The sequence below is a fragment of the Thunnus maccoyii genome, chromosome 15, assembly GCF_910596095.1.
Source record: "Thunnus maccoyii chromosome 15, fThuMac1.1, whole genome shotgun sequence".
NCBI lineage: Eukaryota > Metazoa > Chordata > Actinopteri > Scombriformes > Scombridae > Thunnus > Thunnus maccoyii.
In genome coordinates this window covers 13673653-13696155 of record NC_056547.1, presented here as the reverse complement: position 1 = coordinate 13696155, position 22503 = coordinate 13673653, and the positions used below count along the sequence as shown (strand labels likewise).

The following is a 22503-nucleotide window of genomic DNA, read 5'->3' as shown; positions in this document are numbered from 1 at the left end:
GGAAATGTCAGCCCTGAGCTGACTGCACCGATTCTTGCTGTTCTCCGAAGGAATCCCATAAAAGGTTTGAAGACTCAAAACTTCCCATGGCGCCTTCTTTCCATACGGTATTTCAAAAAATGTTGCAAGTCAGATTTGGGTAAAAATAATTGCTTTACATTAAAAAAAAAAAAAAAAAAGGATTACTAACTGGTCAAAGTGGCAACTACCCTTAGGCCCCAAAAGCTGCAGGCTTACTGTGCATTAAATGGTTTATCCTTATTTATAAGACCTGCATTATTTTCACTATTGCGCTTATATGTTGCATATTCATAAATTAATATGTTTTATCACAAAATATAAAAAAATAACCACACAGCATTTCTAGTGCAAGGGAGTATTCAAATGCACGGAGAGAAGTAAAGGGGTGCTTAGAGGGGCCCAGCAGCTCCCTTTTTTCCCCAGAGACTACAGGTAAAAAAAAAAAAGAAGTTAAAATTAAATGTTAAATTCCCCCTCCACTCAAAAATATGTTTTTCTTCTTGTTTCTACAGTTGAATGTTTGAGCTTGAGATGTAATTTTAATGATTTAAACAATATAATTGAATTTTTTTGAGGAGGAACCATATCGGATAATTATTGTTCAAAACAGAGTATTTTATATACGTCTTAAAACATGTCTGGAGAGAACGTTTAAAAATGAAGTGTAAATTTAGGTGGTAAGAGTACAAAAAGCACAGGAAAATGGAAGGTAAAGGAAGGAAAAAGGTAGAGTTAAAAGCCCAGGTTTAAATATATGGAAGATCACAATATCACAAACTTGGGATACAGAGCTGTGATTATTCTATGATATCATAACTTAACATTGCCTGTTTTTTTTTTCATTTAGTTCCTGCTATGGAATGAAATATTTCATTTGAATTGCTGTAGAAGACGTTATTTCTTGTACTGTAGATGCACTTCGTTTGAGTAAAAAAACAAAAAAAAAACATTGCCATGCAACTTTCCAAGTAAATAACTGACTTATTGCTTAATTTCCTAAAAAAAATAGTTTGTCAATCGCCATAGAAACATTAAGATTTTTTTTTTTTTTTTTTTTTTGCATGAAATGTACCTTCAGTATGAGGTTTTGGTCAAGGGGGGGCGCTAACTGTGCAGCTGCATCAGGTGCTGCTGGGGGCGCGTCTGCTAAGAGGGAAGCGGGTTTCAATTTCAAACCCAAACAGTCCGACAGACAAGCCAGTGGATTGTGGGATAACGTTTAAACTAAACACCCGCAGCGTTTAGCCGCAAACTGTAACGCTATTCCAACATAAAACCTAGAAAGGTAGCGTATATTGACTGCGCGTCGCGGCTACAGTTCACAAGAATCCGCGAAAAAAGTCGCCCGCCGCGTCTTCGCTCCAGTTTTCCGCGCCTGGTTAATTTGGATGACAAACGGACGCTTGGCTTATTTGTTGCATGTGTTGATCAACCCGGATACTGCACTAGCCATTTCTGCAAGAAACATGCCGAGATCCAACAGGCAAAGGGAATACAAACCTGGAGACCTTGTATTTGCTAAAATGAAGGGGTATCCACACTGGCCTGCGAGGGTAAGCAACCAGACGTAACACATCTTGTTTCCAGCTTGAGGTTTGGTGTTCATGTCAGCCTGTCCGGTGGCTCCTAGGACTTGTTTACCTGCAGGGCCTAACACTGGTTAGCTGCCATGAGTTAGCCTAGCTGTGTCGTGTTAGCTAACGTTGCCCAGCATCCACACACACACATTCAGCAACTCGACTATAGACAGTTGCACATTTCTTTCGGATGATTCATCGTGTCGGTAGACACCTAATTACCCTTACAGATAACTAAATGTGGATGTTGTTGCGAGCTGCTCTCGACCAGTAGCTAACGTCGCTTTTCGTGTCCCGCTTTTCGTATTAAACAGCCTGCTTTCGTCTCCCAGGGGCCCTGTTAGGCTAATGTTAACTTCGAGCTTTTTTCGCAACCGTTAAACAGTCGTTGGGTAATGTAACGTCCGCCTGCGGAGAAAATTAACGGTCGTGTCGCTCTGAGCGTCAACGGCTGTCCGGCGGTTAATGTTAACTTAACTGGAGCTAAATGAGGACAGCAACCACGAAGCCGCGTCGTAACTTCTTAATGTGCTAAAATAAGTTTGAAGTTTTCTCCCTTGATTAGCGTTAACTGTTGCATTTCGGAGTACATGCGGCTGCTGGTGTAGCCATAAGTTGAGGTGCTTTGTAAACATTCCCACCTGCGCACACTTGTTGGAAACCTAATGTCTCTGCTTGTAAATTTTTAACCCCCATTACGTTCAAATATAGTCAGGGGCTAATAAAAAACTGTGGTGTAAGACCATAACGTCATGTCTACCCGGTCCATAAACACTTAACTGTCGCCGTCAGTGTTTCCTAATCATACAGCGTGGGAGAAAATGTTTTCATTCAAACTAGGTTCCCCCATTAAAATGCTACCTCGCTCTAAGATTTATGAATAGTTAAACATATGCAAAAAAGGAGGAAAACAGGCAAAAATAGTTTTGCATTTTACTGGACTTTATCCAAAACTGGCAGCAATCCATACAACTGAACGCAACAGCTTATTCCCTCCACCTCCATACACTTGGTTTATTAAGTGTACTTATAAATAAGATCTGCCCATTCACTTACAGTGGTAGAGTTTGCGTTAATTGATCTGTGCCTTTTCCCTCCTTTTTCTGAGTCTTATCAGTCATGCCTCATGACAGCAGGCTGCAGGCCCTGCCCCACCTATCCTGACAGGCAGTGTGGCCCTATCTGGGAATGCCCCAGAGGCAGGAGGTCTGGTTGGAGGCGAAGAGACATAATACAGCTAGGCCGTCATAATAGGGCTTTCCTGTGCCCCCCCCCCCCTCCCTTGTGTCTTGCTGTGCACGTTTTAACACACATATAAATATTGGCAGAGTGGAGGAGTCAGGACGGTGCGCTGTGAGAATGTTTAAACGTGAGAAGTGAAACAAAAAGCTACCTCTGTGTTCTCAGTATGAGTTAAATTATGAGGGAATTTTACACTCATCAAGCTGAGTAATACATTTAAAATAGCTTTCAATCAGCAATGGAGGGAACTCAATTTTGAGGCGTAACTATCCGGTCATAAAAGCCTAGTTTAGTATTCATTTTTATTGGAACATGTAATTTAACAGTCAAGTCAAAAAATCAAATATTTGCTGTTTCAAGCCTCCTAAATGTGAGGATTTACTGCACTGTTTGTAGCTTATAGCACTTTGACTTTCACTATGAATGAAAGGTGCAGTAAAATTAATTATTATTTAGGGTTGCAACTAATGATTATTATTGTTAACGATTAATCTGTTGACATCCTCAAATGTTTTCTTATGTCCACAACCCAAAGATATTCAGTTTACTATCATAGAAGACTAAATAAACCATTTGAGAAGCTGGAATCAGAAAATTTTGACTTTTTTTCTTAAAAAACGATTAATTTAATAGTTGGCAACTAATCAATTAATTGACTGTTTGTTGCAGCTCTATTATTATTTCATATTTTATTTCATTATTTTATCATAAATCAAATATTTTGGGTATATTTTTTGTTCCGTTTGTCTGACAAAAGACCAATTTCATGATGTTACCCTGCGCTCTCAGAACTTATGATGGGCCCTTTCCATAATATTTCACTAATATTTATAGACTAAATCATTAACAAAATATTCAACAGATTAATCGATACTATTGAAATGAAAAGAATTAATCCCAGCATGGACATTGGTGACTCAAAGAGCTGCCACTTTCAGAACACATTCACATCAATAATTTATAGCAATGAATGAATGAAGTTAACTGAAGCCGTCATTCTGGAGACACGTGACCTCTGTTTTTTGTTTCAGTGTTTCTCACTTCACGTCAGAATCGGTCACCTACTTTTGGCTTTTTTTGTTTCACATCATCGCTTGAATATTTAAAAAGCTTACATCAATTTTTATCAGCATTCTTTCTTAAGACGCTGTGTGCTCAATTCACAGATTGACGAATTACCGGAAGGAGCTGTGAAATCCCCCTCGAACAAGTACCAAGTGTTCTTTTTTGGGACGCATGAGACGTAAGTAAAGTCTGTTTATGCTGTCGGTCTTATTCCAGGTGGCGCCTGAATGATGGCAGAAACTGATTGAGATGAATGAAATGAAATTAAAACAAACATCCTGCATGAACTAATTCTGCCGGTTGGGAAATACCCGTTACTAATGATAATTTTCTTATTGGTATTTATTTAGGTTAAGTTATGCAACTGTGCCACACATACAGAGATCCAGCATAAGAAATTTCATATTGATATTCACTGTCACCGGAGGACGATTGTGTAATGATTTTGGTGATCTGTGGCTTTTCCTGAACACTGTTGGATCAAAATTCTCCGTAAACCCTCACATTAGTCCAAGAAGAGTCATTAAAAAAGTAGCCCCCTGATGTTACATTATAATGTTTTGGGTGACCCTTTGCCAAATTTTCAGTTTGTACACAGGAAATATCAGTCTAATGCACAGTTTACATGTTGTACATACCAGCTCCACCGCTGTTAAGGCTCTAACAAGAGCAGCACAATGATCGGCATGATGCTCGTCCCTTTAAACACTTATGTTTTTACAGTTTGCAGCCTCTAAGGACCATTAAGAGCTTAAGATGTTTAGTTTTGTTACTTGATAAATAATTAATCTTTATTGACTTCATAAACTTCAAATGTCAAATTTGAGTGGATCAGTGCACACATTTAGGACAGATATTGACTTATGTTGACATCTTTGACCACCACAGGGCGTTCTTGGGGGCCAAGGATTTGTTCCCATACGACGAATGTAAGGAGAAGTTCGGAAAAGCAAACAAGAGGAAAGGCTTCGCTGAGGGACTCTGGGAGATTGAGAACAACCCCACTGTCACGCATGAAGGCTACGAGGTTTGTGTATTTGTAGGATACAGGCCAAGTTTGTACAACTGTGCTGTGAGTTGTAGTTTTTTTTTTATTATTATAGTTTTGAGACACATTTTTAAGGGTTAACTCTGATGGAGGGACGAAGAGGGAAAAAGCAGTTTTAAGTTCAGTTTCTGTTTATGTGTTTGTTGTGTTGTGCTCAAAATCTGATGCTGCCGATCAGATTTTGACAAAACTTGGGGGCATGATGATGCATCTCAGGGTGCAAAACTATCACATGTCAAAAAAAAAGGAAACCTACTATTTCTTGAAGAATTCATTAACTGCTGAGGATAATATGTTACACGAAAGTCCTCTTGTCTGTGTGCATTTGATAAAGTTAGTTTCTTCAACAAATATCTTACTACTGGTACCATCTTTGAATGTTTATCTCAACTTCCAAACAAATGTCTGAGAAATTGGTACCAGCCACTTGTAAGTATTTACAATCAGTGCAGCGGATTAATTGAGTATGATGCCAAATGCTGCAACGGTGTAAATAAATGTATTATTCTACTTAACAAAACATTCAGACTTGCTGCTGTATGCTATATATGGCTCAGCAGGTTAATCTGCAACATTTGGGATTAAAATGTGACTGAAGTTTTATTTCCTTGTGTTTTACTAATATTTAAGTCTCTGCCTTTAGTCATCAAAGAAGGACAACGCGTCAGAAGGAGCAGGAGATACAGCTAGTTCGGAGAAAGCAGATGCCGAGGGCAGCAGCGATGAGGACGAAGGGGCCCTGGTCATCGACGAGAAAAACGAGAGGGGAGGAACTAAACGTAAAGCAGAGGAGTCCACAGAGGTGAGCGTCTCTCTTCCAGCCCGTCACTCACACACAGTCCCAAGTAGAGAGTTTCAGAGTCGGCTCATGGTTGACACTTCCTCAAACCCTTTTGTTAGGCATCTCCCAAACGGCCGAAGGATACGGAGGCAGAGGGCGATTCTAAAGTAGACAGCGTCAAGTCCAACACAGAGGAGAAGCTCAATGATGTGGCTGGACCCAAGGCGACTGCTCCCTCCTCACAGGGCGAGTCAAAACCAGAGGCCCAGGAAAACGCTGCAGCAGGGGGGCAGCTAACAGCAGATAAGGTAAGACGCTCCACTTATTAATGTTGTTTTACCCTGGAAACATCACATTATAAGGGGTCATTTGGGGCTTAAAGGACCAGACCAGTGTTTTTACAGGTTTTAACACAATAACAACAGATTGTGTAGACTTCACAATATTGCTGACCATGTAATTGTACGCAGTCACTGTCTTCAGTTCATGATGGTAAAGTATGAAAAGCTAAATTGCAGAGACCTGAAATTTGTTTTAGATCAGTAAACAATGACAATAAACATTGTTTGCTTTAGTTGCATTCAAGTGCTTGTGTGAAGCTCTGACATCTGAGAACTGGGTGCAGTAAAGCATCATCGTATTGGTCCAAATATAAGACTTTTCCAACACATGTTTTTGGGAAAAAAGAAAAACTTTTTGATGTTACAAAAATCTGTTGGGAAAGTTTCCACAAGATACTAATGGAGTCCTCAGCCTTGAACCCTTTTCACCTTTTTAAAGTGATAAAGTTAGAGTGACACGAAAGCAAAACATAAATCCCATATTTGTGTGGCTTCTGTAGCTAAGCTGAGCTGACTTAACACTTTTAGCACTGACTGACTCATAATAGTCACACTTTAAATGTTGTTAAAGAATCTTGTGAGCCTTAGCAACACTGAGGTTACAAACAACCCATAATGCAACACTCTCTGTGGTAGCAGGTGGTACAGTCTCCATCTTTCATCTGCTGGTTGCTGAGAAATCAAATCCAGAAGTAAAAGTTGTTCCCCCATAAACATAGATGTTGTCAGAAAAATAATTCAATCTTGACATTTTCTTTTCACTCTTGGACGTTTGAATTTTCCACAAACATTTGAATGCACCACCATTGAAACTTCTTTAAAAAAATGCAATCTGATGTTCACAATGATGGATTGCTTGTCTGAATCTTGTTTCAAATCTGTTGTAAGTAAATTTTCACACTTCTGAAAATAGTGATTGTCATAATATGGTTTGACTAAGGTTTGGAAAATAGTCTGCAGTAATGTGAAGTATGTAGATATTTAAGGACAATACAATATAACTAATTGTATTTATATACATGCTGTTGTTTGTAGAATATCAAACATTCTTTTACTTGATGAAGACGTTGTAATAATTCCTCTCATCACTCTCTTGTTCTCCCTGCAGCCGGTGACAGACAGCGCTTAACATCAACTCAGAAGAAAACCAAGAACCTTTGATGCTTCTCTGGAATTGAAGCATCAACACAGATTACATGCAGGATGCCAGATTTCAGCTGTTTAATTAATAGGAGAATTTTAAAAACCTAAGTGTTTGTATTGAGAGACAAACAAATCCTTATTTGCCATTTTGGGATATCATATATCCCAGAAAGAAAAAAAAAGTTTGCTAATCTGATTTCAAACAATTGAACTGAGCACTTTGAGGCTCATTTATAAAATGGGATTTTGGTGTGTATATATTTTTTATTTCTAAGTGCAATTACATAATTACAAAGACTGAATGCTAGGTGTCAAAACATTTTTTTTTCAGTTTAGAGGGAATAAAACACTGAATATATAATAAATAAAAAAGGAGAACATTTAAAAAAAAAAAAAAAAAAGATATTTGACAAATACTCCCATTTGATGGTTTTAAAAGATAGATATTGTACAGGGAAAAAAAGACATTTTCACTCATGCTCTCTCAGCTTTAATTCCTACATGAAATGTTTTACTTCAATTTGTTTCACCTAGCTTCTCAGCCTCATCTTAAAATCATATATTCAGTCATTTGGATACATGATGAGTTGCACTTTCAGAGTTTTTTCCTGCCCCATTAATCATTGTCTAGTTCACTGTACGACGTTTTAACGCAACACAGGTTTTGTTGCTTTGGTGTAGTTGTGTGTGTGTGCTTCAAACGCAGGTGACAAAAACGATGTGATTAATTTCCCACAACGGATCCCACAGTGTGGCCTACTCGGCTTTTGAGGAAAAAAAAAAAACAAAACATTTGAGAAGAACTATTTTAAGATTTAAAAGGTTACTTAAGTTTGTAACCCCCCCCCCCTCCTCTCTCTGTATGTTCCAGAGTAACTCTCTCTCTGATGATGATGATGATGATGATGATGTGCATTATTGAAAGCAGAAAGACATTCCTGAATGTTTTGTGTGTACGAGCTCGGTCTTGAAACATTTTAAGTAAAGATGGAGCTGAGGCATTAGTGTGCGCGGGAGGGAAGTTATTCGTCACCTTTTTTTTTTTTTCTTCTTCTTCTTTTTTTTTTTTCCTGGAGAAATTATCGCAAACTCTCTTTTCAAATCCATCAACTCTTCAATTTCAGTTATCATTTTCATATTTAGCTCTCATTAATGCTGCCGTTGCTTGATGCTGGTGATGTAATTGTGAAGAACACTTGATTGCATTGCATTCAGTAATTGTTTGTACCAAATATGTTGTTTTTTTTTTTTTCTCTCTTTCAGCTCTCACATGTATCGCTGACATTGTTAACGCCAACATATGTCGTGATTTATTTTATTTTTTGAAAGAAATTGAAATGAGAAGAATCTACTGAGTGCACCATCTGTAATACTTTGATTTCTGATACTTTTTTTTTTTTTTTTTGGTTTCCAACCCTCTTAACTGGAATCTGTTTTACTTCAGTGGTCTTATTATTTTGGCTGTGAAACAAAGTTGTGTGTGTTTTAAAGAAGTGTTTTATTCAAGACATTTGTTTAGACAACATGTTGTTCAATATGTGATGATGTTATTTTCCATTATTGGTAGATTTTTTTGGTGCAAACTCATCCCTAAGGTTCAAGTTTTGTTGTTTTTTCTTTTTAAATGCTTGGCCTGCTCACCATGTTGATGTTATTATCGCTTTAGTGTTCTTTCCTGTATTTGGCAACACGAGCCCGCAGTTTAACCAAATTATGAACCTAAGGGGAAAAGCTCGGCTCTTACAAGTGAGAAAGTGTTGTCTTAAGATGGTTTACACACGACTTTTACAACCAACTTCCTGTCACCAATACCACTGATTTCAAAAGATATAAAATGGTCAAAGCGCCTCCCGCCCCCTTCCCCCCCTCACTCAGACCTGGAGTTAATTGCACAGGAATAATTTGGTATTGAAGTGTAATTCTTGGTTTAGCTTTCTCTGTTACTTTCGGAAGCTGCCATTCATCTTAATCTGCTGCTTAGTTTACTATTGTAGTTGCCAGTCCATTTAATAAACATGTTGATTACAAAAAAACCCTTTATTTTTGTCATGTTTATATTCAATAAGCAGTGCTTGTTTGTTTCAGATTCTCTGGAAAGCACCTGAATCAATTAAATCTTAGTAATTGTTCTCTGTTTAGCCAACAAAATGTCCACAGTTACTTTTTTTTTTTTTTCTTCTCAGATCATCCTCTTGAGTCACACTTTTAAACCAAACTGTAGCTTCATCAGTGGTTCACAATTCAAGTTTCAAACAAGGGGAAAGTCTACTGCTACTTCTCAAACCAACCAAACCTAATTAATCGTTTTCAGATCTCATTTTTCACTCGATTATAAATGTATTAAACTAGCGATGGCACCTTTCTGTGTGTGTGTGCACTTGTCACAAATAATTTGCTCCCAAGAGAGACTAATGGCACAGTTTGGGGCTTTGGGCTGTGATGGTTGAACTAGTTTTTGGTGTTACATAAGATGTCCTGACAGCTTTGATTTTGTCATGGGGGTTTGGTTGAGTTCTTTGAATACATTGTTTGGTTGGTGACGCTGTTTTAAATCTGTGCTCGTTTCTCCTCCTCATACAACATATGAACGCTGCTGTGTGAATTAAATACTCCATTTTGTTTCCTTAATTAAAATAAAGCAAATGTATTTCACTTTAATTTAGACATATTAGTTTTGCTGCAGTTGAAATCTCTCATTTAGGGCTTAAATGTTTGATTTCTAAACGTGCTGGTACATCTCGGTCCGCATGATTAGTGACTGCCTCAGCGTGCGTTCGTGTTCGATTGCAGGTTTTCAGAAATGTTTCTTGCCTCTAGTCTTGTGGTGTATATGGGTGCTATAAATATCTCCCAGCCTGGTCACAGTAGCATTACAGTATGTCTTGTAATAACCACTTGCTGTATTCAGTATCTGCCTCCATTGGTGCTCCCAACCTGAAATAAGGGCCTGTTTCAACAGTCAACTGGTCCCAGTGTCACAGATAAACCGACGTGATCAACACGCCGAGTTTAGTAAATACAGATGCTGCAGTTTAATGAAGACTTGGCCAAAACAGGATATAAAACTATCATATTTATCAATCAAAATATATTTTCATTTTATTTTAATACAACTTTACAACAACAAGAATAGTTAACAGACAATAATTGCAGAAAAAAATGTTCAATGTTTTCAAAAATGTGATTAGAATATTTAAATGTGTAGATACGGTTTTATGTCATTTTAAAAAGTGAATATATAAAGTCTTGAGGGAAAATATTTAACATTGGTATTCTTATAGCATAATGTGAGTAAACCTTTCCCTTTAAAATCATAAAATTTGCAATAATAATAATTATCTTTGGGTTTTTACATTTCAAAGCATAGTTGACATCTTTAACAAAGTAAGTGATTTTTGTACAAGAAATCAATATTAGTGAAGCGTGCAATAAAAAAAGTCACATCTTTACTTTGATTTTATTGAATGTACAATATTTTAGTGTAAAGTCTGACGTTACACTAAATCTTACATCAAAAAATGATTGATTTTACATCACTGCAGCAGTTTACTTTCTCTGTTCTGCATCATCCACAAATTTTGTATTTATTCAAGTCAACACATCTTAGATATTTTAATCACTTGTAAATTTAATCCAATCTAAAATACAGTAAGCTGCAGTCGTGCTGTGATGCTGGAGAGCATAAACCACCTTTTACTGCTGTAACAGACACTCAATACATTGCAACATTTTGGCAGAAATCAAAAGGAAATAAATTACATTCTTGTCTTTTCCTTTGCTGGTAAAGACATTAGAAGTAACATTACAATACTGCTCATTTGGGTAATCTTGTGAGAGAACTAAACAAACAGCAATCTCTACACTTAATATATATATTATAATCAACATTGAAATTTGACTTTTGGAGTTGGTGTTTAGCACATTGTGTGTTTAAAGGGTAAGCATTAAACAAGTCAGTTTGGTTCTTTCCAGTAGGAGTTTTGCACAAAACAGTTTTAAAATACTTTAATACATTCGATTAACTAAGTCCTCCTGGAGTGATCTTGCTCTGTGCGCTTCACATCAAACATGCTTTTTACTGCATTTTGAATCAGCGACATGTAGACCCTCTAGAAACTGCTTGAATACACTGGAGTGCACAGCTGAAGTACAGTGAAGGTCATCTTGCGGTCAGCGGCCTGCATCCTGCCCACAAATCAATCTCTCATCTCTGTTTGTGCACCAACCGCACCAAGATGCATCGATCGGCCACTGCGCATGCGTCGAGGCAGCTGTCACTCTCCTGTCCAGTAGGTGGCGCTGTCTGGCGCTGCGACTGTTGGTGTGAATGCGGCTACATGTGACATTGACATACATAGAGGGTAAGAGCTAAAGTTTCTTCATGTTTCTAGGTCAGTTTTAGTATAACTACCTCTTTAGAAAAGGGTTTATCTGAAAAGATACGTAGCAGTGCCGTGAGAGATTCTTGAATGTGTGAAAATAGCGGCGAATAGCTGATGTTAGCTAACTGTTGTCAAGGGAGACTGATTAGCTTTTACAGCTAACTAGCTTGGATTTGATTTTGTCCCTGCAGCACAATGAGGCTGACGGCTCTCCTGTCGATGGCTGCCAGGGTTGTTGTGCCCAAAGATTATCGCTACGGCACCAACAGACCGTGGACCGTGGCCGCGAAAAGGCTGAATCCTCCGGGCAAGAAGAGGAGAAAGGTGTTTGTGGAGCCGTTAGCGCCGGAGGATTGGTCCGTTTTCAGAGGAGACACTGTGAGTAACAGAGGACCTGAGGACCAGGGTCATAACATCATATACTACAGATAGAGTTAAAAGTACATTTCATCAAGCACAGAGTTTCAGTGTAAGTTTGAGATAGACACCAGCACTCAAAGGACGGGTTCACAATCTTTTAAATCTGTTTTAAATCAACATTCAGGTGCCCAAATGAACATTGAAGCAGGTTTTTGTTGTCATAATCATTCCTGCTGTTCATACTGGCCATTAGAAGATCCCTTCATAATGCACAAGCCTCCTTCTATGCATAAATGTATTTAAAAGTTTACCTGAAGCTAATATGAAGCTTCAGTCGTCCAAATTAGTCAAATCAAGTAGATATCTTCTTTTATGTAAACAGTGTCACGGCTCTTGTCAACCAGATCTATTTCTCTTTTTAATTTTTACAGTCTTTTTAGTGCCAAAGTCCCTCTTTTTGTTACTACACTTAAACTCAACAGGTAAACACTGCCAGAGGAAATACAAAGAGGGAATTTTGTGCTGAATATCCACGTGATATGACTAACTCAGACTGCTGAATGAGTTTGCACTAAATGACTGTGTGGACACACTGTGGATTTTGGCCCCCGTCACTTACATTTAAAGCGCATCTGAAGGGAATCTTTCAGTATGAACCGGAGGAATGAAGGAAAACCTCTTTCAGTGTTAATATGGGCACCTGACTTGTTTGAAGACACACTTAAAAAAGTTGTGAACTTATTCTTTAATCAAAAATGATGACATTTTGTTCTACCTGTGGACCAGCCACAACGTTAATATAAGTTCCTCAACCCTGAAAGGAACTGTGCTTTAGATTAACGGTTCCCAAATTTTTCTGTCAGATAAAATATAATTACGTCTTTATTAACTGGTAAACTAACAATATTATATTATAATAAACTAGTGACAACAGGGGTGAAGTTGATTGAAATAACATTATCAAGAACATGAATTGCAGGTTTCTCAATAGTTTCTTTTATGCAAAAGAAAAATCTTAATTCAACTTTGCCCGAACTACCAGCTTTTACACACAACAGAAAAATGTCTATTGCTAGTACACTTGATAGTAAAATTGATATTGATTAATTGATATTTTGGATTTCACTTTACTTGTTAGTTTGCATGATGAGCATCACCAATTTCTTTTTCTTACCTGTCATGTTGTAGTTGTTTTGCTTTTTGGATAAATCTTGCTTACCTGTATCTTGCTGGCCTTGCCAAATGAATCAGATGCATAAACTTTTTTACAGCGAGCAGTTTGACATGTCATAGTAGAAAAAGCAGAAGTGGAACTAATAACAATAACGATGGCTCTGTTCCAGCAATTATTGCCATGTAATTAAAGTAATAATATTGGTTAAACCTGTGTTTGACAAGTCAAAATTCAACTTAAGTTTCTCTCCACAATTTCTCCCTGTGCCTCCCCTGCGGCCCTACTGCAAACCTCTGCTTCAGAATAAATGAGTACAAGAAGTCAATTTTCAAGCTCATACCTGTTTTTTTTTACCTCAGTAACATTTTAAATGGAGCTATTTTGATAGAATATTTCTACATTGTCAAGTAAGAGTGGGCCATGTGGATATATCATTACGTGGATATCCTTCATGCAGAGTAAATTTTTAGAATTTTTTTAGAAATGTCTGGATAAAATAAGCCAGCAGGAATGTCTCTTTTTATTTTAATACCTGACACATTAAGGTACTTCAGCACACTGATGCAAAAATCCAGTATTGCCATAAAACAGTCCTGATCATTGATTTGCACCTTTGCCCATGGTGGTCTTATGTAAGCAAAGATATTTAAAGGATAGTTACATTAATATGAAATAGTGTGACAAAATATAACAAATGTGTATCATCTCACGGTTTGGAAAATTACGGCTTTACAAAAGAATAAGATTTGACAGCTTTTCCACCCTTAAACTGATAATTAAGTCATATTTCTACCAAACTTTGACTGACAAAAGTAACTGGTACATTTCATGAATCTTCTTCACATGAAGAAGAACTTTTTATACAACAAAGAACTGAGTGTCTGTCTGTCATTTGTTTTTCAGGTGGAGATTCTGGCAGGGAAGGACAAAGGGAAACAGGGAAAAGTGATCCAAGTCTTCAGACACAGAAACTGGGTTATGCTGGAGGGACTGAACACAGTAAGGAAATCATGTTTTTGCCAGAGGAAACAATTGTCTATTTGTTTAAGATGTGGTTGCCAGCAAGCTACATACACAACACAGAACATTATTCGGTGTGTTACAGTGTAATTGGTAGTGCTGTAAAGAGGATAAAAGGTTGGCTCTTGTTCTTTCTACACAGAATAGCGACGCCTCATTTAAATGAACTCGACCAGTGTTCTCATTACCAATCTTCTCATTTCACCAATAAGTGAAGTTAACAGTAAAGTTTTCATAAGCATTACTGTTGTTGTCTTACACTCTGTACTTGTTAAGCTCCACCAGATGGAGCCAGATGGTGTATGGTGAAACATAACAGATCAAGGTGCAGCTGCTGACTAAGTGCTCCACATAAAAGCCATTTGGCCACCAGCTGTTTTTGACTTTTTTTGGCCTTTCAAGATGGAGAATTGTGAACATTTGTTTTCTGTCTCAGCATCACAGGTATATTGGAAAATCGGGGGATTATCGTGGGACCTACGTTGCCAATGAGGCTCCCCTCCTGATCCGTGACGTTGCCCTAATCGACCCCTCCGACAGGTACAGTAAGCCTTGATAACGCAGGAATTCAAATTGTGGATCCCTACTCCAGGGTTAGCAGACAAAATGAGTCATGGTTCTTTTATTTTAGATGGTCTTGCATTAACTCATTAGCTTGTGCTGAAATTATGATAAATGTTACCCTGAAAAGGGCTGTTTTTGAACTCTTAAAACCTTTTTGACCAAGTTAGCACATAAGATATTCTGTTCACACGCATTTTAAAAATGTATTTTTTTGCGTGACAGAACTTTTTATATGCAGTGTTTTTGCGCTGTAGTTCATGTTTCTTTTTCCTTTACTCTACCATTAAGATAAATGCCCTATAATAAGTCTTCAAACTACTTTCCAAATGTTAAAAATAGTGAAGTGTTATTTAGATAAATGATCACTGGTTTCAAAAACAGACTGGCTATTACATACTGATCTTGATCCTCCAGGAAGCCCACTGACGTGGAGTGGAGATTCACTGAGGAGGGCGAGAGAGTCCGAGTGTCTCTGAGGACAGGACGAATCCTCCCAAAACCTGTTGTGGAACGACGAGATGGCATCGTACCGCAACAGTGGAAAGGTGAGAGTGTCTGTCTTGTGTGTGTTTTGACTGGAGGAGAGTTCTTCTCACTTGGTTCGGTTTATAGCATATGTAACTGACAATCAGTTCATAACACAGGATGACTTTCCACTCTTTGCAGACGTGAATTCCAAAAATAGGTTTCTGAGTGATGCAGTTTGATTGTTTTACAATGGAAAAAACTCAGCTAGAACATGGGAAACAGAAACTTTTTTCCCCTCGAGTACTGTTTATTATTGCATGTGACTAACTTTTATTTCTGTCCTCACAGATGGTCCCAAAGATACCAGCCCAGAAGACACTCTAGAAAAGACCTACGTACCTTCTCTTAAGACCTTGGAAGAAGAGGTCATGGAGAAACTGGGCATCGTGGAGAACAGGAGGCAGCGGAGGTCGTACTGGTACTAACCAGATAACTCAGAGACACTCAGATCCCGTTGTTTTGTCCACTTTTCACACTCTGAAGATACCTTGTTTTGGTGTGAGTCAAGCTGAACGTCATGTCAAAAGAGACTATGGGAGGATGACATGAGTAAGGCTTTTGGACTTTAAAATACTGGTGCAACATACACATTAAGGAAATGATTGAGGTGGTGAAACAGACGTGCAAACAAAGCCAATAACAGATCTGCTACTTGAATGTTTCCTGAAGGTGTGCAGCTTCAATCATTCTCTCTTTACAGTGCTATCAGAGTTTATCATGTTTGTTTCTTGTATTATTGTGAATAAATATGACGTGTAAACAAATCATTTTAATGGTTTGTGTTTGCTGTAGACTAAAGGTTCACTTTATATTTTAATAGTGGAACAACAAAACTACTACATCACAAGTATGATATCAAAACTGCAGTATTTATCTGCAATCTCATAGTTCTAACAGTTCACAAGCAGTGGAGCCTTACAGTTATTTACTTTTACTAGATTACTTTGGTTATCAGTATCTACCTTGCGAGGCAACTGGATTCACAAGATCACAACATCACTACATCATGCAAGAATCCATCTTGTCAGGCTGTAAGTTATGTGCTTGTATCTGAACAATCGGTGGTTTGGACCAATCAGCATCCTATGAGGGTTCCCATGTGATTTTGTGGTCTAGCGAATCCAGCTGCCTTGCAAGGTAAGATGGTGATAGACAGATAGTTCATCCAATCATCTGCCAAGTATTTTTTTTTTTTTTTGAGTGTGCCTGCCCTTTTCCAAACAGTTTCCAAGGACGACTTCTCAGATGGTTCTGTGTAACAAACCCTCTGGCGTGTCAGGTTAAATCAAAGTGTCTTTTAGCATCTTTCAGCTGCATTCAGCATTGTCCTGGTTTTAAACTTCGCTGTTTTGGTTCATTCTTACTGCTCTCATCAGTGTAATTTCCAGCTGCAGCTAGTAGCTTATAAACTTACTGTGCTTCCTGCTCAGCACCAAAGCAGGCGGACAAAGTATCAACTAGCTGTAGAAGCTGGTGGAGCATTTAGCAGATAAAGAGCCAGATGTTTTCCTCTGGAGTTGATAGTGACTGAGACGGAGCTAAAAAGAGAGTGACTATTGGACTCAGATTCCTCAAGTGCATTCAAGCATGACCACAAATCAATGTTAATGTTGCTCCGCGTCTGCTGGATGTGCAAATACGTAACTGTTTGATAACTCATTTGCCAAATATATCAGCGTCAATGTGCAGCAATTTTGGAAAAGAACATCAGATTTTGCTCCCACACAATACAAATACTTGGATAATATTTATTCAGCAGGAACTAATCTGTATTATTATAAGTATCCGAAGCTTCTGAAAGCTGCATTTTGGCTGAGATAGCAATGTAAAGTCCTCGAGAAAAGCATTTTCTTGCCATTTATTGTAGAATACATAATACATTCAGTCTGTGAGATTGGTAAATTGCATTTTTCTTGGTATTGTCAGGGTTAATAATTCTAATGGTTGCAGAAAATGGTTGCAGTTTGTTTGGATAAGTCATAAGACTGATGATGGTCATATTATTATACAAAGCCCCAGACAAGCTGCTTTCCAAAACTTAAAGCCTTTAGACAAATGAGTCTCTCTTTCCAACGTGTCTGGGAAACAGGCTGCAGAAGGAAATGGTTTGGGAGGAGACTACACAGACTGGATAGTTTCAACAAAGTCCAAACTCACCTCATTTGACTTTTTATACAATGGCACTGCATGTTTTTCCTTGGATTTGTGACCGTTTTGTGCATCAGGTTTCAAATAAGACCTCACCTATGTATTTGTGACCCACTTAAATACAAAACAGGGTTATCGAGTAACTTGATCTTTATGAGGAAGATAATGATAGCCAAAATGTTCAAGAAGATTTCTTAATTTGATTTAGTTACTTACAAGAAAATTTCTATCACGATTTTTTTTTGCCGTCAAGCTCATCAGTTAATATCAAAGCTTATCAACTCACAAGCACACATTTGTTCATTTTAAGGTGTGGCAAGCTAAAAAAGGTTGGGCTCAGCAGCTTTAGGATGTGTCTATCTGCATTTTCAGACACTTAGTTCTCCCACTGAGCAGCTAATTGTAGTGGTAAAGGGCGTTTTTTTATGGTAGCTGTTAAAGAATACAGCCTTACTTATTCACTTAGTCTATTCCATCCTCTCCAACAGCTCAAATGAGTCGCACTGGAAACCATAAAAAAATTTTCCAAACTAGTACTCCAACAACTTAGAATTTTCAAATATAATATATTCAGGGAATTTGTGGATCCAAAAACACCTTAATATGAACCAACATGATCCTGATGTGAACTCCATAGGCCTATGACGATCTCAAAGTTAAAATATGTTGTATGAGCTTCAGTTTATTACCATGTGTGGTGTCAGTAACAGAGTGGTGCAATGTGAGCCATAAAATTGCATAGCTTCGTGTGGACATAGATAATTATATAGATAAATATGTTTAAACTGGTCTGTTTTTAGGCGAAAAAACATACATATACAGTACCAGTCCAATGGGAAGGTGTGTCCAAACTTTTGACTGCTACTGTATGTTGAAATAAATGAAAATATAATTAAGGGATACAGTGTTTCTCCTCCAGGAATATATAATAAGAGTGTGAAGAAGGCTTTGAAACAGCATTTAAACCATCATGTAGTGATATACAATTTACAGAAAATATAAGTCAATGGTTAAAAGACTGAAGAAAATTTCATTTTTCACTTTTTGTGATGACAAGTCAAATTTATTTATTTTTTTTGGCAAGGGGGTTGTACTGCGGGATTTGGACTCAGTATTTCTACATTTATAATTCCTGGCTACAGCCCTGTTTAAATTATATTCTTTACTTTTTAAATTACCCCCATGAAGCAAAACTCCAATATTTTAATTCACTTAAAATAGCCCATTGTAGCTATAAATATCCCCTATTATCTATATCTGTCAACGGGATAAGCTCAGCCTTAGATCTTCATGCATCTGTGATATACGAGTAGGGCGGCTCATGAAGCGTATGAAGTCTCTTTTTCCTTGCTGGTTAGCCACAAGTCTAGATTTACCAAGAGACAGAGTCTACTTGCTGCCAGATCTCCAGCTGTAGAAGCAACTAGCCTCGTTGTCAGGCAGCGATACAAAAAAAACGATGTGTCACAGATAATATAATTGCGTCAAAATTTCACAGTGGCTCTCCATACCCCAATTTCTGGTCAGTGCAGTAACATCATGCAGAAAGCATGGCAAGCCGTTGGTTTGGCCAATGAGCGGATGAGTGAAGCAGTCTTCCCAGACTCGTCCCTCCTGCCCAGTTCGCCTCTGCCACTTTGAATCCAAGAGGGAATAAAAGCAGCCAGTCAGCGGAAACAGGGTTTTGTGGTTTCGCTTTTATGGGAGGAAAAATGATTCAAAGGCTGTCTTTTCTGTCGTTGCATGTGTGTTGTATGGATTTCAGTCTGGGATTATAGAAAGGTGAAATGTAATGTTGGTGAAGTGGAACCTTTGTATCCAGTCCTGCTTCATTTGTCTTTATTTTTCCATTTACACACACAAAAGCAAAGATTTATGGCGGTCTTAGCTTGTGCAGGGTAGAATAAGTTTTGAGAAGGGCCATCTTGTAATTTGTGGTAGGTTGACAGCAATTCTGGTAACCCAGTTAAATGAAAACCGCTAAACATGACTCACGCAGAATTAAGAATACATAAAAATAAACTGCAGGCTGTGCTCTGTGTTTTAGCTGAGTCATATTTGCTACTCAGCCACGATAACTAATGAATCCCACCTGGTGGGAGTCGGCTACACGTGTCCGAGTCGAGTTCTTTCACAAAATGCTACCTTAAAAGTAGCTCAACTGTCTCTTGGTGCAGTCTCTCTCTCTCTTCACATGACAGACTGGTTCTACATTGCAGCAATAAGATCTCCTCACAGAAATAGACAGAATTGTGATCTCTCAAGCATCTACAGAACATCTGAAGACACTTTAAACCTAAATTTGAGTGTTGCTCTTGAGTCACTTGATGATCTAAGCTCAGCTACAATATAATGATAGTGTCTAATTATAGGCTGCTTGTTTGAAGGCTGCTGGAAAATCTAACGTTAGCGTTGTACGCAGGTCAAAGGCATGGTTTGCATGCATGTTTAACTATGTTTGGTCTAATTTAGACGGCTCCCGGTGGATTCTTGTGGATGACCTCGATATGTTAAGATGAGGAGCTGAAAAGGAAGGTAGAGCACAGGTCTTACTTTTCTTTTAGGACTTTAATTCCCTCATCCAGACTTGATTTATGATTTATGGGTTTTATGTTCAGTACAATTAACTCACTTTATTTTGTTTGTGCCTGCACTGAACACCACTTTAACTCCACTTTAAAAGCCTTAAGATCAAGGCTCATTCTTGAAAACAGCGGTTGAGAACAACATCTCCCCACAAAGTTCATTTTATAGCTGTTCTGATGCTTTTAATCATATCACATGATCTTCATTAGCAAGGTCAGTCATGAGGTTTAACTATGAAACAGCATCCCTGCAGTAGGTCTAAGGAATGGAGAAGAAAGCCTCCCCTGGATTGATTCTTCCTGTCGTGGAGGTTTTTCTTTGAAGGTTGGTCTTCCTCCTCAGAAACCACTGTAACTGATGTTTAGGACAACTGACAGCAGAGAGGATGACGTCTTACGGTCAGACATAGCTTGAATAGCAAGTTGGACCGAAGCATACATCTGATCTTTGTCTTCTCTCTGAGCTTTGACATTTCCTTCCCAGACAGTCCCGCTCGTATCTGGGTGTCAGATTCCTCAGGTGTGCAACATCAACCGCTGCTGCCGAGCCACAGGACGTCCACCACAGAGTACCATTCACTCTAACTGTAGAGGGCACAGCTACACAATAAACTTGACCTTATTCAGCTCCTGTGAGCCTGTTACATACAGTTTAAACAGATGGTGAAATCCAGATGTGAGCCAAGACGATCCTTGGAAATATAGTGTTTGCTACTTGTAACACACTACTGAGAGTGAGATGTGATTCAAGTCGGCGCTGCACTGTTTCCCACTGATGAGAGGACCAAAGCTGGATTACTGACTGGGCAAAGTGGGCACTTGTGCCTCAGACCTCCAGGAAGCCCAGAAAGCCCCAGGTTCATTGTGTGTCTGTTGGTTTGTAGTAGTTTGAATCAGTGAAAATTTGTTTGTGAATATGCATCATGAAATGTCAATATCAACTGAAAGGATAAAGGTGTCAGTGTACAGTGTCTGAGCCAGGTTGCATCTGACTGTTTCTGCAACTTTCTGAAACCTACAATCTGACAATTAAGCCCACTTCTGGTGTGCAGAGGTGAGAAAGTAAGCTGTGTTTGAACATTTCTCTCAAGCTCTCTTTTTCTTTTTTCAGTCTTCATACAACTACCATTGATTTTCATGTGTACAAATGAGTGCAACAGAGGGAACAGTCCCAAAGTGTGCACTGTTACCTCCACATTCACATCTCATGACGTCTAACCCTTCTCTATGATGACAGGCTTTTAACTCTGCTGTTGAATGTGGCCATTTGAAACAACTACAAACACTTTTTCATTTAGAAGAGGTTGGACGACACATCAGACAAACTTTTTTCATTTCAACCAAACCTCAGCCTCAAATGTGCCCTGCCGAGTTTTCTTGAAAACAAACAAAAGTTATGTCTACATTCACTGTTACTCAGCAAAACTCATCGTGTGCATCCTTGTGATCTACAAATATGTTGAATCCATTTCCTTCCTCATAAAACATTTACAAAACTGTTTTTTTTTAAAGTATTTTAAATCCTGCATTGTTTACCTGCTTGCAGTCTTCTTCCTCTCTGTCTTTGTTGGTGCATTACTGTGTTTCTCAGCACATTACAGCCACCTGTAGATCAGTGGAATACTGTGCAACGATTGGTAGGACTGTGTGTCACGTCACCTGCATGAATGTTGTTACGACCCACTCATGAAAAACTTCTCCAAGGTGCTGCTAGAGGTCAGAAACTCCACAGGGAAACCTTTAAGGGTCTGTAGCTTGTTGAGGAGCCCTCTGTCAAATCTACTTTTACATGGTGCATATCACTAAAAACATTTTTATTTGATTGGTTTTCTTGAAGATGACAGGAGAAATAATGCACAGAGCAAAAGTAAGTGGCCCCGGGGCCCCAAAAGGCTTAATCTAGCCATGGACAGGACCACAAATATATGTTTTATTGCTCTTTACAGAAATTAAAAAAAAAACATTTGCATTTGATGACCCTTAAAGACAATAGGTGTAGTATTTTGTGTCATTAAACATATATTAAATATTTTTCCTATATTTTTAAAATATACTTGTGCTGAACGTTCTTGAATTTACACATTACTTTAAAAATCTTTCTTTGAGTGAATGTTTTTCAGTGTTTTTTCTGGATTAGCAGCAATTAAATGCCTCCTACTGTAATTTGTGACATGCTCGAGTCTTAAATTCAATGTTGGTGTCAAACACGGCCTGCAGATTGATTTCTGAGTTAAAGTGGGAGGACATTTCTGTGGTCTGTCACACAGAGACTGTTCCTCTGCAGGATGTTGGAAACTGCTCATTATGATGCACGCAAACTTGCTCGAGGTGAATTAAAAAGATCCACTAAACTGAGAAAGCACCAAAATAAGAGGATGTGTCTCTGTTTTGAGAGGCAGCTCCCTCAACATCCTTCTTCTCCAGTGCAGGTGACTGTGCTGCAATATCAGTAGCTACCTGCAGCAGCATCAGTATTGCTGCTGACTCAACTCTTCCCTGTGTATCCAAATGACGCTCATTGCAT

The 22503-nt window shown here is 38.4% G+C and overlaps 2 protein-coding genes across 2 annotated transcripts; both read left to right on the top strand.

Moving 5' to 3' along the window:
• The first annotated feature begins 1144 nt into the window (after nt 1-1144).
• On the top strand, nt 1145-9251 carry LOC121912673 (hepatoma-derived growth factor-like). The gene is made up of 6 exons (XM_042434968.1): nt 1145-1574; nt 4007-4083; nt 4794-4932; nt 5597-5755; nt 5854-6042; nt 7184-9251. Exons 1-6 carry the CDS (start codon nt 1410-1412, stop codon nt 7202-7204), a joined length of 750 nt encoding a protein of 249 aa, XP_042290902.1. The 5' UTR covers nt 1145-1409; the 3' UTR covers nt 7205-9251.
• A 2220-nt stretch (nt 9252-11471) lies between these two features.
• mrpl24 (mitochondrial ribosomal protein L24) lies at nt 11472-16007 on the top strand. Its single transcript, XM_042435588.1, has 6 exons — nt 11472-11579; nt 11792-11978; nt 14038-14133; nt 14591-14694; nt 15133-15263; nt 15535-16007. The coding sequence occupies exons 2-6, from the start codon at nt 11796-11798 to the stop codon at nt 15669-15671; spliced, it is 651 nt and encodes a 216-aa protein (XP_042291522.1). The 5' UTR covers nt 11472-11579; nt 11792-11795; the 3' UTR covers nt 15672-16007.
• Nucleotides 16008-22503: the final 6496 nt, after the last annotated feature.

Coding starts and splice junctions, on each gene's coding strand:
- LOC121912673 (XM_042434968.1), top strand. CDS start 1,410: ATGACAAACGGACGCTTGGCTTATTTGTTGCATGTGTTGATCAACCCG. Junction 4,084..4,793: donor TTTTTTGGGACGCATGAGAC/GTAAGTAAAGTC, acceptor TGACCACCACAG/GGCGTTCTTGGGGGCCAAGG. Junction 5,756..5,853: donor AAGCAGAGGAGTCCACAGAG/GTGAGCGTCTCT, acceptor CCCTTTTGTTAG/GCATCTCCCAAACGGCCGAA.
- mrpl24 (XM_042435588.1), top strand. CDS start 11,796: ATGAGGCTGACGGCTCTCCTGTCGATGGCTGCCAGGGTTGTTGTGCCC. Junction 14,134..14,590: donor TGCTGGAGGGACTGAACACA/GTAAGGAAATCA, acceptor TTTCTGTCTCAG/CATCACAGGTATATTGGAAA. Junction 14,695..15,132: donor CTAATCGACCCCTCCGACAG/GTACAGTAAGCC, acceptor TTGATCCTCCAG/GAAGCCCACTGACGTGGAGT.